The following is a 17,246-nucleotide window of genomic DNA, read 5'->3' on the forward strand; positions in this document are numbered from 1 at the left end:
TATAATAATTCCAAGAACCTATGAGAAGCGCTTATCTGTAAAGGAGAACTATATCAGTCCAGCGGTTAGCGAGATACTTCGCTACACACAGATATACAGACACAGATCCTTTTATTTTATTTTAATGATTATAAGCCCTTGTACTTTTAAAACTTGACTGTACATTCTGTGTTCACTGGGTGTCTGTAACTGTACTTGGCCATATGGATGATTTGAGCAATTAAAACAAAGAACCAATTCTAATCATAAATCCTCCTACGAATAGACATAGTACAGGGACACAAGGATGGGAAAATGGACGATAATTTAATCTTTCCTTATATTAGGGAGGGAGGTAAATATGAATTGTAAGTTGCACAGGTACCCAAAGTTTTATAATCACGCTATCTTATTTGTTTGCTCAAAAACTTTGGGTCCTTTTTTTGAATTTTGCTTGTATCCAAACTTTTAAACCAATTGTTTCAATCTACAGAAGGGGTAATTAAGTTCATCATTATTGGGGATGCATAATAATTTTTCGTTTATTGTCTTATCCGTTAAGATCTCTGTCTATTAGGAGGATAAAAAAAATGTTGAATATTTTAGCCCCAGTTGTTATTGAGCTCTTAATGAACAGATAATGCAATTTTCATATTTTAAGATACTAAACAAAGGGTGCAAACCAAGCGTGCCTAAAATATTAACAAGGATTATTTTATCCAAACTTAGGATAAAGAATTCAAGTAAAATTAATTTTTATGAAAACTAGAGTTTAGATATAAAATTTTATAGTTCAAAGGAATGCGTATTTAAATATTAGAAAACCCAACCCGCTCCCTAAATACTACAGGTCAGGTTAGGTTAGGTTGGGAACTGGGTAGCCCTGTAGGTGTTTTAATAACATTTCATACGGCATTTAATAACACACAATTAAGTAAGAATAGAAGTTGCATAGTTTGACTTTAAAATTTTCTACTTTAATGTATGGAAGGAATAAATTTATTTTGCTTGATATGCATATTGCATATGCAAGCAATGTGTATTACTTTTAAATTTTGTATAATGACAATGTCGACCTAACAACTAAAGCCTAAAACTTAAAGCAGTTAGGCTTACTAACTTACTGACATGCAAAATAATTATAAAGTAACTTCGCTACTTCTATAAGTAAGTTTGCTACCTACATAATCTTTGCCAAAAACTAAATCCTTAGCTGGGTTTCACAGTCATTCAATTATAATACTATTACAGTTAAGTTACAGGCTATAAAAGATAGAAATCATAATGTCATACATTGATATTAAACTATTACAGAAATTGTTTTAAAAGAATTGTTGGTAAGTCCATAAATCCTAGTAGTATGACAGATGAGTAAAATGCTAGCTCAGGATGATGTTTACTGTAATACAATGGTATTAAATAATCATAGAACCAGACCCCTTGTTTGCCATTAGTAAGATGATTAAGTGTGTTTTCATGTTAAAACGTTTGCACAGTGGTCAAGACTTGTGAGTTGGACAAAATTACTTCCAGCAGATAACCAACCAATTGGTGGCTCTTTGATTGGCAAAACTATAATTACATTTATAGGAAACATACTTTGATTGCATTAACTTATCCGAAACTTCAGAATCTCTTTGATATCATGCACTATCTTTGTCTGCAAGTATAGTAACAAATAGTTTATGGTCTAAAATATTTCCTCTATTATTTAATCCTTCATGACATATTCCGTAGATATTAAAATTTAGTTGATTCTAATATTTATTAGTAGCTATTAAAAATAGACGGTTGATTTTTATGGGAAGATTCCTCATACCAATAAGCTTCAAATGTAAAATATGGTACTACGTGAAATACTAGATACGTCGAAACAGTAAATGAGACTGTAAAACTGTTTGATGTAGTACCGTAAAATAGGTCCGTCGGTATGTCAGTCTTGCTACTACAATATAAAAATGAAACATATATCAATTACTTTAAAGGTTTCGTGATTCTTGAAGAAAATATTTTTTATGTATGTTCACTTGACATCTGCTCTATAACCCACTTAGCCTTTTTTTATCCTTGATTTATTTGAGCTATGCTGTTTTTCATAAAAAAAAGCCTACATTTGATAATAATTTAACCATTTTATTGCAGCTTCTTAAGAAATAATATTGTTTTGTGAAATTTTAAAGATTAATCTTTTATTATCGTGAGCATTTTTATTCCTTATTTTCTCTTTCAATTAGACAAAAATTTTCAGCTTCTACCTTTTGTCCATTTTTATATCATTTGTATGAAGGAAAATTTTGCTTTGGGGTAAAATAAAACAATGCGATCATGGTTCAATACTTAAAAAATCAAGGACAATTGTGTATAATAATAAAAATTAAGATATCTCCTTTCAGATACAACGCTTTTCACATAATTCATTTTGTCTGTTCGTCCATCCATCCGTAACGTTTGGTTGAAAATGGGATTTACTCTGTTGCTATGTGGGCTAGATTTTTCTTATACTAATTCCTAGTATATTTAAGTAGGATAAGTGCGGCTGCTTTTAGTCACTCTTATCCTTTACGAGTGATTTCTACTTATGACAATTTAATCTAAAGGACTTTAATTTTTTTTAAATTACTTATCAAATATTTTAGTTGTATCTTTACTTTATGTTTTGGTCCGATTTTTACAATTTAAAGTATGTGCTTAAGGATTGGCCTTCACTTCTGTAATGGCAAATTTCTTTTATCATTACTGTTTCTTTTACAGTAAAAAAAAAAATTCTCTATTTCATTTACAGTAGCTTATCATAAAGGCATAAACCAGATGATATTTTCATTCTTATGTGTAATATTCTGCCTTATGTAGCAGAAAAGAAGGTAGGTTGTATATTAGAATGAAAGTAAAACTGACAATAACGAAACTTTCCTGATACCCTTTTTCTACCGTTTTAGAGATATAAAGTAACATAGACACTCAACCCATTACTTCATTTACAGGATACTTAAAAATGATTTAAGATTAATTTCTAAAAATTTTGTTGTATGTAATAAACTTCGTATTGTGTAATAATGATTGTGAAAGAACAAACAGTACATTTATGTTCATATGTGAATCTTGTTTGGTAGGTATAGATTAGAAGTGTCAAAACTTCTCAATCAATACAAAAGGTTATTTTTGTTTAATATAATTGGGGTGTGTATATCAATCAATCACGAAATCATAATATCGAAATATTAGCATGACCGACGGACCATTTAAGATATATAATGGATGCTCTGTAGTATATAAGGGGTATCTACACAAAATAAATCAGTATATTAAATAGCAGCATAGAAAATAGCAGTTTACCTTAAATAGCAGCATAGAAAATCAGTAGTCTGTCTTATAGCAGTAAAAAAAAAATACATATCGTCCAAAGCTATATGGACAGACAGACAAAGTTAATAATAGAGAACGGAAAATAATAAAAATAGACTGTCATATATCTATCTTTCTAGATATTAAGAAAAATTGCTAACATGATAACAACCAATGTATCATAGCCGTTGCCAAGATTTTTATTATCTAATTAACCCTTTATTCGCAGTTCAAATTCAGCAATCTATAATCTGAATTTCTGTATTTTTTGCTTTTTAAGATCCATTAAACGGCTTTATTTTAAACCTTTTATTTGATAAATTATTAAAAATAAAAATAAATAGTATGGAATAAGCTTTTATAAAAGGGATGATGTACAGTGTACAGTACACCCCTCCTTTTGATAATTATATGACTATTTACAGTATAAAAATTATTGATCAATTGGTTTGGCGAATTTCCTTTTATTTTGATTAATATTTCTTATATCTGAAAAAATATTTGTTTGTTGTTGCTATGCTACTCATAAACATAATTATCCTTGTTTTGCGCTACTCTTAATAAAATAAAGCAATGTTGGCTGCTATGCATTTTCAATATTGGTTTTAACGGGTTAAAAAATGTGTATATGTTTATACAAAACACTAATATAGCAAATTAGCATTAAAATATTGAAATGTGGATAATCACAAGGGGATTGATTTAATACATTTAGGAAGGGATGGGACTATGGACCGCAAAAAATACTGGTATCCAAAGTATCTCATTCGTTGGCTTAATTAGTTGGTTCAGACTTTTTCAATGATAACTTACATAAGGTGTGATTTTGCTTATGATCATTGGGGATGTTCATCAATTTATGGATCATTGTCCCATCCCATAAGATCTATGATTTATTTGGTATCTTTTGAGCAAATATAAAATACAATACGTTAAAGTAAAAGAACTGAGGGGGCATGCGTTATTTGTAACTCTTCCCTGAGGGCAGGGACCCTGTCCCGATTTTGTTTGGGGTCTTTGAAATCAGGTGATAGTTTCAGGTCCCTTCAAAAGAACAGAAAGCAACTTTTCTAGCAGACGGAAAGGGTCATTAGGGCAGGTAGTTGTTTGGATTATACATCTTTACTTTTACACTTATTGGCAATACGAATGAATAATACTAAGCAGAAGTGTATGGATACCCCCTCTGTAATATCGTGACCGACAGTAGAACATTGCAATTTTTCAGTTAATTAAATTGCAACCCTGAAATTAATCAGGGACGGAGAATTGCATTCGTGAAAACAAGGTTGACAACATTCGCAAACGTGTAGCTCATAAAATCAGACGGTCAAACAAACATTAATAATTATAGAGTAGTAACGCACTTAATATTTAACATTATTTAGAAAAATGAACAATTGAACACACTTAAATTTTATACTACTGGCGGCTTCGCCCCTAGCCTCATGGGGGGGTTTGCCCCAAGAGGTGATAAAAAAAATTAAGGTGAAATAAGGACCAGGGAAATCTTCAGCAAAAAAAAAGGACTAAGGAAATCTTCTAAAAAAAAGGACCAAGGAAATCTTCTGCAAAAAAAAATGAGGGTTTTTTTTTGTTCTCGGGGGGGTTGGTGGTGTCCCACCCCCCAAGAAAATAGCTTTAAACCACCACAGGACCAGTAGGTATATACCCTGAATAGTATAATCCGTTCGGTTAAGTGGTTACCGAGATCTTAAGCTTCAGACGGATGCTTTACTATTAAGTGTAACACTAATTGTCCTAGGAATCTAAATGAAAGAAATATTATTTATTTTTTATCAACAGATGTAACATAATACTAATTTAAATCTGTAGTCAAAATAACTGTAGAAAAAATAGTGTCGATAATTTGTCACCCTTGACCACTTTGTTAAATATCATATCGTCGACAGTCATAAAATGGTACGTCAATAATATGTCAGCCCTGACCACTTTAATTAAATCCTAAACAGTCAACAAATGCATCCAATGTAGAAAAGTTAATACCAACGTCAGGGCAACGGTTAAAGTAACACCCAACGGACAACTAACCCTTAATATACGAACAATTTATCATAATTTCTAAAGTGTACAGAATAATAATTTATCTTGCAATGATCTATCCCTGTTCAATTTAATATTTTTGGGGGATTGATTTATTTTATCAATTACTACTTGTCATTACAGTCAAGGATATGAAGGGTTAAGAAAATGGGCGATAAATCAATTTAAACCCCAATAATGAAAAACAAAATTACACCTTTTTTAATGTAACATTATTTGTGGAAAAGCTTAGACATATTAAGAATTAAAAAGTCCCAAAAGTTATTTAGCCAACGAATTAGAGATCGTGTTTACATAACTTTGGATACCAGCATATTTTACCTTTCCGAATTTGATGATTATTTAATGTACACATCCAATTACAATAAACAAAGTTACCTTTTTTGTATATTTGTATTATTGGTGTAAAAGTTTGGACACCGATGGTTTTGGGTACCAGTATGATTTACAATCCATTATCCATTACTTTCCTGGATTGCATTGCTTGAAAATATAGACAAAAGTATTAGAAAAATTGAATTAGAGATTTGTAGTGCAGTTACTCTATATGAGATCAAGTCTTATAGAATTTTAATTAGGGTTTGCAATCCAAATCCGGAATCCGCCCAATTTTAGCCAATTTTGGAATCCGAATCTGGAGTCCGTTTTTAAAAGCGAAGCTTTTCTATAATTAGGGTCGTTCCGTCCGTAGGTCCGTAATTTTAACAAAGACAAAATATAACCTAATTTTAAAACAACATTTTATCTTGACTAACAGAAAACTCAAAGGCAAAATATCTTTCTTAATATCACTTCCTGTCGCCGTTTAATTTAAAAAAAAAACAATATTCAAACATATTTTTGAAATGTTAATTTTGTTATCTAAAATACAAGAATAGAAAAGCAACAATCGTACTATGAATCACCTTTTAAAATATTAAATTAAAAGGATGAATAGGCTTTCTGGTAAAGATTATAAAGTTGATAAGCTGTTACGATTATACCTTATTGTTATATTAATCAACATTCATCAATTGACCAATTCTTAAAAACCTAAATTAACAGCAAGAGCTACACATACACAAAATTATAGAAAAGCTTCGCTTTTAACAAATCAATTAATAATCTTATACAAAGCCGAACATGATTAATAACTCCAAGTCTATGGATATAACCTTTAAAAATCATAATTTTTATCTATATTATCAAGGATGATTATTTGCAATTGTAGCCGTGGCTTTTTCAACAACTAAACAGAATATAATAGGCCAATACAACGGATCAAAAATTTTTATCTTGAATTTTGATTAGTGTTGGTTTCAACTATAGGTCATTTTTAACATCTAACATTCCAAGTTTGGTTTATTTTTATAGAAAATAGCTTAAATTTGCTTTAATTTTCTCTAAAATTAAAAAACCAATCAGTGCAGGTGTTAACGAGATCTTAATATCCAAACAAACCAATAAAGCTGAGAGTTTGCAATAGGTATTAAAGTTTGAGTTTTTACAGTGAACGTTTTTTTAAAATTCGCTGCATATAAATATTTTTGAAAATCACGAAATTTTAATTTACATTTTATTAGCGTGTTTTCAGCATTTTAAAAAAATAATAAAACAAGGATGACAAGATCCATAAGAAGCTAAGCTTATGAATATTAAACAATTTACTCATTCAAGACGAAACAATCTTCTATTTTGAACTATGAAGTACTATGTAGCTTTGTTTTTTTGCTTGGTAATGGGTAGTAAATGTGGCTTTTGAATTTGTGGGAGTACCTACTGATTTATTTTCCATTGTCTCATCCCTGTTAGTCCCCTTTAAAAATATTGTGTCTGCTATTTATACATAGGTTTTAATATTTTTACTATTTGAAGGAATACTTTTTGATTTGATTAAGTTGGCAAGGTTGCTTTTTATGAAAGGAATGGTTTATTGGTCTATCAGTCCCGTGACTGGGCACACACACACACACACACACCCATTCACAGAAACAGTAAAATTGGAAGAGCTTTTATTGAAACTGGAAAATATTCTTTTGAGTACTGAATAAACACTATTGAGTCTTTTTCGAATAAATGATTTTTTAAGTTGGTACTTTAGATATTTTTGCCAAATTTCTAATTAACTCTATTGTTTTTAAATGGGATAATTTTATCAATAGTTTGCAAATATTTTTGTGAAAAAATATTCAAACTTTTAAAGTTAATTTTGTCTATATAATTGGATTGTAGTGTTATTTAGTACCTTTTTAACGGCTTAACTATTAAAAGATGTATTATTTTGCTTTATGGATATATTTTTTTCTCTTTCTTTTCTCTATCTTTCTATTCCGCTCCCTTTCTTTTTCTCTCTCTTTCCCTCTCCATAAAAATTAAGGTCTAAAATTGAAGTAATTTAGAACATGAAGTAAAGATTTTATGTAACAAAATGCTTAACAGTAATAGTGAGGGCTTTGAACATATTTTGATGTGGTAAAGTTTAGGTAGGGATTGGACTGTAAATATAATGGTACCCAAAGTTATATAAAAATATTCTTGTGTTGGCCTTTTATTTTGGATACTAAAATAACTAAAGTGTCTAAATTTTTAACAATCACCAATGGGGATGTAAAACAATTTACTGACGATCTCTTAAGATCCTTATTCTATTTCTATTATAGTATAGTATACAGTTTATTTCAATTATAAATGTATGTTATTATACAAGTATACAAGTTACGTAAAGCTTATGCCTCCTTTATTCGTTACTTTCATATTTCAACTTCCTAACTGCAAAGGTTAAAAGATTAACAAGGTAAAGCATATAAAAATGTCTGAGCAAAAATTGTTCATTCAAAATTTTTTAAAAACAAGTTTAGTTAAAATATCAGATTTTATGGAGGGATAGGGTAATACTCTAAATCCCTTTTCCCCTTCCAATTAATTATCAGCTATTAATGGCAGAAAGAATCATTTATCATTTATTGTCCTATCCCTGAATGTCACACGCCTGCCATTATATTTTACTTGCTAATGTGTAATATTGCCTATAATGTATAAACATTCTTAAAAATGTTAATTTATAAAAATCCAAAATTAGGTTGAACTTGTTATGGGTTTATTAATTTCAGGGATAAATGGAGAAAAAAAATAGTAGTGAAGCTACTCTATTACTTACTTTGTGTATCTGTACGTCTTAATGGAAAATGATATTTACTCAGCTGCTTTTATATATAGACTGCTGCAAATTTTGAATTCGTTCCGATCACTCTTAAAAAATTTTAAACGTTTGTTACTAAACAATTTTCAACCAAGTAAAACTAACTTATTTCTTTCCATAATAAACTTGTTTTTCCAAATGTTATGCTATGAACTATACTGGTTCCACGTATTATAAAAACGTTTTCTATTTCGTTGGCTTTGGGTACCTGCATACAATCTTGATGAATTGGTTCATAGGAGTATACACTAAATTACGAACCATTGTCATTTCCCGTAAGACCCCCGCTTTTCTTTTGGATATAATCACTCTTGTTTTATTATGCTTTCTAATTTTCCCAATTATGAATTACCTAATATAAGATTACCTAACAACAATATTTTAATCAACAAAAAAGGTCTGATAATTTTCAGGGAGGGAGTGGATAATGAAGATATATTAATATACAACCCTTTCTTTCTACCAATATTCACAAATCATTATTGGAAAGATTATTTTCTTTCTTCTCTCTCTAAATATATCTTTTCTTTAAAAAAAAACTAGCGGGTACGCCTCTAGCATCTAGGGGCTCTGTATTTAAAGGGGCACAATTCTGAACTCCTAAAATTGCAACTGAAATGAACTGAGAACGTCTCTAAGTTAAAATACCAAAGTATTATTGGATGTATTTTGACAAAGTGGTATTATAATTTCAAAGGGGAATGGCATTGATTAATATGCTAAGAGAGTAAAAATATTTTCAACCACCCAACTAAATTATAGTTTTTTTGTTGCCTAATTTTTCTACATATTTTGAACCAATATCGCACGAAAGATTGTAATAAGACATTTTTATAAGTGCAGCACTCTATAACTTGAAGGCATTTTATAGAAAATAAGAATATTGTGTATGAAAAACCCTTTCTTTAGATTAAAATTATTGGTGAAAAGGTAAAAAAGACAACTAAACAAACCATTTGAGATTTAAGAAAAGTATCAAAGGCTGACAAAAATGACATTAATACTTTAATTTTAACTTTATTATCCGTAGAAAATTGTCTATAATACGATACCATTTCTATTTTTAGTATGGCTAAAGACCGGTTCTAATTCAGCGGTTTCAAAGCCATACTGGAAAGTCAATGACTTAGTAGTATAGAGGGGAGGGAAAATTCATAATGCGGCAGAAAAAAGTTCATTGTTTTTGTTGCAGATATGCTTTTAATGAACGTTTTTTATCATGGTTCAATATTTATCTTTAATAGCGCAGCTACTCTATAAATAGGTTATGTCCGTACGTTGTTACAAGGGGGTAATTATATTTTTAAAAAGATTAAATAATGTTTGATAATAACTGGTATTTTAAGCAAAAGCTAAGATTTTTTATAATTAGATTTGCCTTTTTGGAATTGTCCTTTCGAACACTATTTTGCATGATGATTCCTGTATAGATTAGGTATAAATATCCAATTCATCTGATTTTTGGAATAATGGTTTCTAGAAAAACAGGATGTTTATATATATTTAGCTTGTTATGGTTGCGCTACATAATTGTCCTATAAATTTTGCTTTTGTCTAATATTGTCTGTATTAAAAAAAAAACTTAACAGAAAGAAATTTTTGGGTTAGTCTTAATTCAGGAATCTTAAGGGATAAGATAATGGACGATATACATTCCAAATTATCACAAACAAGATTACCCCTTCTGTAGATTAAAACTATTGGTTAAAAGTTTTGACACTAGTGTGAAACAAAACACTCTAAATTCAATTAATGTAATCAAATTATGTAGCCAGCGAAAAAGATAACGTAGTTATGGAACTTTGGAAACCAGAGCAATTTTCAGCCCAATGTCCCCATCCTCCCTGGTCTTAACTAAACTAATTTTAAACCAAGTATTATAATGAAGTTCTAATTCAGTAGCAAAGTTACTAAACATTTTCATTGTTTTATAATTAAACTAGTTGTTTTGTCTTTATTCTCTAGGGGCTTCGCCTCAAGAGAGGAAAAATTAAGGAAATTCCTTGAGGCCCACTTCATAACCTACAGACAGTCAACGAATTGTTATATCTCTATATATCTATTCATTAATTTATTTATTTGAGTAAAAACCTGCAGACAACCCTATCTATCTAATTCTAAATATCTATTTTCCTAGGGCTTTATTTAACGGAATAACCCTTAGACAACCCTCTCTATCTTTCTATCTACTTATTTATATATCTAATTATAAAGGGTTGTGAAACATCTATTTATCTATTCAATCTATCTGTTTAATCTATCTATCTATACAACTATTTATATATCTATCTATCTATCCAGGGCTGTGAAACATTTATTTATTAAATCAATTTATTTAATTATCTATCTATCTAGGGATGTAAGATATGTATTTTTCCGAATAACCAGTAGACAACACTCTCTATCTATTTAATCTATCTATCTATACACCTATTTATATATCTATCTAGGACTTTTATTTTACAAAATAACCCCTAAACAACCCGCTTATTACCTATCAATCTGTCCATCAATCTATCTAACTAACTACCATCTAGGGATGTGAAACATTCAATTATGAAATAACCCATAGACAACCCCAACTAACTATTTAATCTATCTATCGCCTATTTATAAATCTATCTATCTATCCACCTATTTAATTAACTATCTATCTATCTAGGGCTGTGAGACATTTATTTGACGGAATAACCCAGCGCCAAGAGGAGGCCAGAGAAAATAACATCACTCCGCCTGAATTCAAGGTAAATTTAGAAGAAGTTGTGCTGCTTATTGATGGCGGTTTGCCTCATAGTGCCTCGTCGAGCACAGAACTCCCCCCCCCCTACCTTTCTTATTTTGAAAAAAAGGGTGACTAATGACTAATTATTTTTGTTGTTTTCAATATATTTTAATTAACATTTTTTAAAAAACAATTCATGATACTGAATAAATTAATAATTTTCTGCGTTTAGAATTTTAATTAAAATTCATAAAAAAAATTTTAAGAATTGATATGTTTTTATTTAGTTTATTAATGTCTTTTACTTTATCGATAGGTTTATTAAAAATCAATCAATGAAAATTATTTTATCTAAATAGGTATATTAGAATAAAAAACACCCTATAAAAGATACTCAGCAATGAATTTAAAAAAACACATGTACTTGCAAAAAAAACGCGCGAACAAACATGCACCACATACACAAAAACGGTCACGCGCATTTTAAGTACAGCCATCGATTTGCCATGATTGATGGGTGTTTCTAAAAATTAGCAAATAGCCAAAACTGTACTAAGCAAAGTAAAAAAGATTAATTTCATAATTCTTATGAACAATCCGATAAAACAATAGATTATTTATTAATAGAGTAGTATGTTTAATTGATAACTAAATATAAAAACGAAAGGCTATTCAAGTATCTAAAACTAAGGTTTTAGGCTTTTTATTTTTTATGAAACATTGTAGGAACACTTGATTGACGTAGTTGGGTCGTGAATATGAGTATTGAAAGGTTTCTGCAAAAAGTCCTGGTCATACCGACCCCAAAGGTTTTATGAACACCTTCTTTTATTTGTTGGCCTATAGGCTTCAGGACTTTTTTGAGCTTCTCCCCAACAAATGTTAAGCTTCATAAAGGGGTAATTTTGTTGATTATAATCTGAGGTTTTGATTTTGTATAATCAGTGCTTTCCCTAGTGATCACAGAGCGCCTCCTACCCTTTGTTTATAAAAGAAAAATAATGTATGGGGGAGGGGTTCTATGCTCGACTAAGTACTATGAGAGAAACCGCCAAATATTCTACAACCAATTTTCTCCATGATTTTTTATTGTGAAAGACATTAGTCAATCTAAATATTCGTGATTGACAAAACGCAATTTTTGTATGCGAATCACATTGGATAGAGGTCAAATTTGAGTCGGTTTGTGTGTAATGCAATATAAGACATTTTTTAGATTGTATTGCCCTTCCTCTCTTGAAAAAAAAAAAATTCTAAATGAAACAGAAAGTTTATTAGTTAAGTAGATAAACATAATAACAGGTTTATGATTAAATAAATAGATTAATGAAATTATAAAAAGATCCATATGTAATGCATAAGTAGATAGTAATAAAGATAAATAGATAGACAAACAGAAAGAATATATATAAATAAATAGAAATAAGATGACGGCATAAAATTAAAAATGAAATCAAAGATAGATAGATATTGAAAGATAGGTAGATAGACTGCTAGAAAGAAGATGGATAAATAGATAGATTAATAGATGGCGTGATCTAGGATATACCAACGCAGTGATTGCAAAAATGTTTCTGCAATAATGCTAAATTCTAGTTTTTTTGTAATTGATAATTGTATATACACATTTTATAATTTAATGATTATTTACAGCATCATTTATTCGTTTAATTATATTTTAAATTAAGTAACTAAATTTAAGAGAGCAGCAACTAAGCATTTTTTCTCGTATTCATCCGAAACTGATAAATATCCGAAAAAATTATGTCTAGCATCGTATTATATCCAGCTTTCCGCGGATATAAAATGTACAATCATACGATTAAAACCAGTTTTTTTAGCCCGTGCCTAATGTTGGTTGAATTGTAAGAATCCTTTTGATTGCAATGATAAGCTAAATAAGTCAAAATTTTGTTCTATTTTTTTTACCCAACTCTAATCACAAATTTGAATTAATTGCGTTAGATTGATTGATTTGTTGTCAAGGACGCCCAAGCTTTTTCTGTTGAGGGGTTATAAAGGTTTGGGGGGATAGGGAAAGTTTGATGGGGGCGGGGAGGTGGACATTCAATTACCCCCCCCCCACCCTTGGACGTCTATATTAGTTGTTTTTCCTATTAGAAACAATAGTCCTTGTCTACACACATTCGACAAACAGACACACAATCAAACACATATGCAAAAAAGGCAGGTTCATATATGCAGTCTTTTTTGCAATTTCAAGTGTTTTTTTTTAGGAGCAAAGCTTCTTTATAACTAGGTTGTTTCTTTACGCCTATCTGCACTTATAAGTGAATTTATTACTAGAATATGAGGTGGGGGACGTTTGATGCACTGTAAATTCTGCTAGGCCCTAAAGTCCTTTATGAACACGTTCTGTTATTCATTTTCTTTATGTCGTTGGTTACTTAATGGGTAAATTATGATTGGGTTGCTCAAACTAGCTGTGTCCAAACGTTTCCACCATTGATCTATAGAAGAAGGTGATTTTCACTATCAAAAGTTTAGGTGTGAAGCAATGTATCGTCCATTGTATAATTCCCTAATATCCCAAATGATGATAATATTTTTATTTCTGCGCTTTTCACGGACATAAATGTCCTTGTTTAAACGAAATACCTGCATATTACTGTTATTTTGTTTGGTTTTATTCTGACAGACAAAGATTTTAGCATAGAATTAAATTAACGTTCAAAATAGAGTTTTGGTAGATTTTTTTCTTCACATTTTTTATGACCACCCAATTCTTTTATAAACAAAAAAGTAAGTTTATGCATTAAGATCTCGCTAACCACTGAACCTGTTAGTTTTCAAATTAAAGTAGTGCCCAAACAACTAATACAAGAGGAACAGTTTTGTATTTCCATCATTGGGGATGTATTTCAATTTATCGTACATTTTCTTATCCCTTAAGAACCCTGGTATTAATAATAATCATTTAAAATAATTTCAGGTTACTCTACAGTTTATGGAGTTATACAATGAAGAAATTCTAGACTTGTTTGATCCATCTACTAGTAAAGGTAATCAATTTATTTTTCATTATCTAGCAATCTAAATATACATATAGGAATTCAAATATTCATCTATTTTTCTATCAATCTTTAAAAACTATCTAATTAGCAATCTTTATATAACTCTATCTTTCTAGCGGTTTACCCTATCTAGCACTATATATAATCTATTAATCTTTTTATCTAGCAATATATATATTCAGCTATCTATATAGCAATCTATCTATGTATATAACAATCTATATATTCTTCCATCTATCTATTTATGCCTATTCCAATAGTTTAAACAATTGCAAAAGTATTTACTTTGCATAAGCTTTGTTAAACTTTATTTGCTCTTAACATCCATGTAAATCAGCAAAATGTATAAGAACATATACTGCAAAAGATGCTTAGATTTAAACATGAACTTATTTAATTTGAAAATGCTTTTTGATAAAAAAAATTGTGTTTGATCTACTTTAAGAATTAGATAAATTGTATTAACACTTAAATATTTAAAACATAGAAAAATAAAAGAAATGTCCTAGGAAATAATGCACAAAAAATGTTGCTTTATTTTACTACAACTGCAAAGTAGTCCTGATATTCAAAATGGCAGAACAACTGAAAGTCTTTTTCTAAAAGTGAATCTTTTAGCGACTAAATATTAGAATATTTTTTAGAACAAAAATTTTACTTAACATGAAATATGAACAATCTTACTTAAATAAGTTTTTTTTTAACTCAGCTAAACCATTTATCTTATTTTAAGCAAAATACTTTGTAGTAGTTCTTGAAAAATTACTTTTCATAAATTATTTACTCAGTTTTAAAGTTTAGGAGCGAAACTACTCTACAATTCTTGGAAGAAAAAATAAGTTTATTGTTTGATAATTTGAAATATATTAGAAGTTAGGAGTTGAAAAGCGGAAAGAAAATTCATGACAATTAAGAATTAATAAGTCAAAATCTTTTAACATCAAAGTTTATTATTTCACAAAGATGAATTAAAGGAATACAAATTAGTTTTTCACTTATGCCATAGCTTTTAAATCTTTTTTATGTTTTGTTTTTTTTTGTAAAAGAAAGGCATATAGTTTTCACTTCTTCCTCAAATTAAATAAAGATTTTAAATGTTTTCTCTTTTTGTGTAAACCCCTTAATACCTCTAGAACAGAAGTCTACAAATGTTTTGTCAAAAAACTTTAAAGTTTTATATAGTATAGTACAGTTTTATTTTTTTTCATTATAATAAGGCATCAGTTTTCATGAAAACTATTCTTGTTAATATTGTTTATGTTTAGGCAAGAAGTCTGGTATAAGAATCCATGAAGATGCTAATGGAGCAATCTATACAATAGGAAAATAAACCATTCAATCATCTATATCAATCAATCAATATCTATCTATTGATCATCAATAACTATACATCTTTTACAATAAAATTTTTCAGATTTTGAGAACATTAAAAAAGAAAAGCTGCTATTTAACTAATGTCTGTTCGTTTATCTATCTTTTAGGAAATGACAAGTTCCATGAAAAACATGCTATATTTCATTAAGCTTGTTACTTATTATTGACATAATTATCCTTGTTTTTTATTCATTATTATTAATATGTCCTAATTGTGGTACTGCAAACGCAAATAATTTAAAATTTGGCCTTTCCATAAATCTATAAAACAGAACCAAAAGAATATAAACTATTCCTTTTACTGTATGTGCATTTTTGCATGTACTCTAATGGTTTCTCAAAAGTACATAAGTTTAACCTCTGTTTTACAGCAATACCTATTTTACTAAAGTTACATTTAAAAAGTGGTATTTTCCTTGATTAGTAAAATAAAACTCATGTGTAGATTATACAATTAATTCAAATTGAAATCACATGACTTTTAGGCCTCTTCCCTTGGATTTCATTATAGTTTCATCCTTCAGTTCACAATTAATCAAAGTTCCCATTAAATCTTGATACTTTTTAGCACCACCCTTGCACTAAACTTACAAACAATAACTCAATGTTTGCACAATAACTTTGTTTTCCTTGCATATAATATCATTTATTTTGGACCATATGTGTTCAAACAACCATTTTTTCTAACCTCAAGTATTTGTTTTGCACTCTCGAACACAATATCTTACTTTGAAGGAGTTTTAAATAAATAAGAATTAAAAATATTTCAAAATAAATTCTCAAATAAATACTTAAATTAAAAAGTTAAATACTGTAAACTATTAAAAAAATCAATCAATACAAAACAAAATTTGTCATGAAGGTAATTAATTAAATAAGAATACACTCACATTAATGCAAAATGAATAGCAACAAATTTTGAATTTAAGAAGCTCATAAAACTGCAATTACGTAGTTTACAAGTTTTAAACTTAATTACTTACCATTAAAAATGATAGAAACCATGTTTTTGTACTCAAATAAATGGTTAAATAATAAGACAATTTTCTAATAAATTATCTGCCTTCAACCAGATTTGAAGAATTATAAACTTTAGTCATGCAGAACAATTCCTTCATCAGGAGTTCATACAAAACTTAGGAATACACAAAGATCTATTTTGTGTAAACCTAAAAAATGTGAATATCAATAAAAAAAAACAATGCATCAACAGCAAGAGCGTTAGGATATTAATTGGACAAAAGTTTTATTATTACCATACCATTTAATTTTGTTTTAAAAATTCTACTTAAATACAACAAATTTATTCAACTATCAAAACTATATAAACTGGTTTGATGAAACACCTCATCAATCTGTTCTTGACATTGATCTGTTCTTAATTAAAATAAAGGGTAGAATTCCCTTTTTTTGACACTTGAACAACCATAATTCCCCATTTTTATAATCTTTAAGACATTCGGGGCTTTTTAAAACCATACTTTTTTAAAGCTAAGAAAGAACTATAAATTTGCTTTTTTATGAAAATTAAAAATCAATGGAAAATTGGAAT

The 17,246-nt window shown here is 29.1% G+C and overlaps 1 protein-coding gene across 1 annotated transcript in view; it reads left to right on the forward strand.

Moving 5' to 3' along the window:
- Klp31E (kinesin-like protein 31E) overlaps positions 1–17,246 on the forward strand; it is a 213,516-nt gene that overhangs the window by 148,751 nt on the left and 47,519 nt on the right. The window contains exons 9-11 of the mRNA XM_080178409.1: positions 11,226–11,307; positions 14,239–14,308; positions 15,586–15,639. Coding sequence (XP_080034535.1) covers positions 11,226–11,307; positions 14,239–14,308; positions 15,586–15,639 — 206 coding nt within the window. The remainder of the gene's footprint in view (positions 1–11,225; positions 11,308–14,238; positions 14,309–15,585; positions 15,640–17,246) is intronic.

The sequence above is a fragment of the Acartia tonsa genome, chromosome 12 (assembly GCF_053477335.1).
Source record: "Acartia tonsa isolate MP-2025a chromosome 12, ASM5347733v1, whole genome shotgun sequence".
NCBI lineage: Eukaryota > Metazoa > Arthropoda > Copepoda > Calanoida > Acartiidae > Acartia > Acartia tonsa.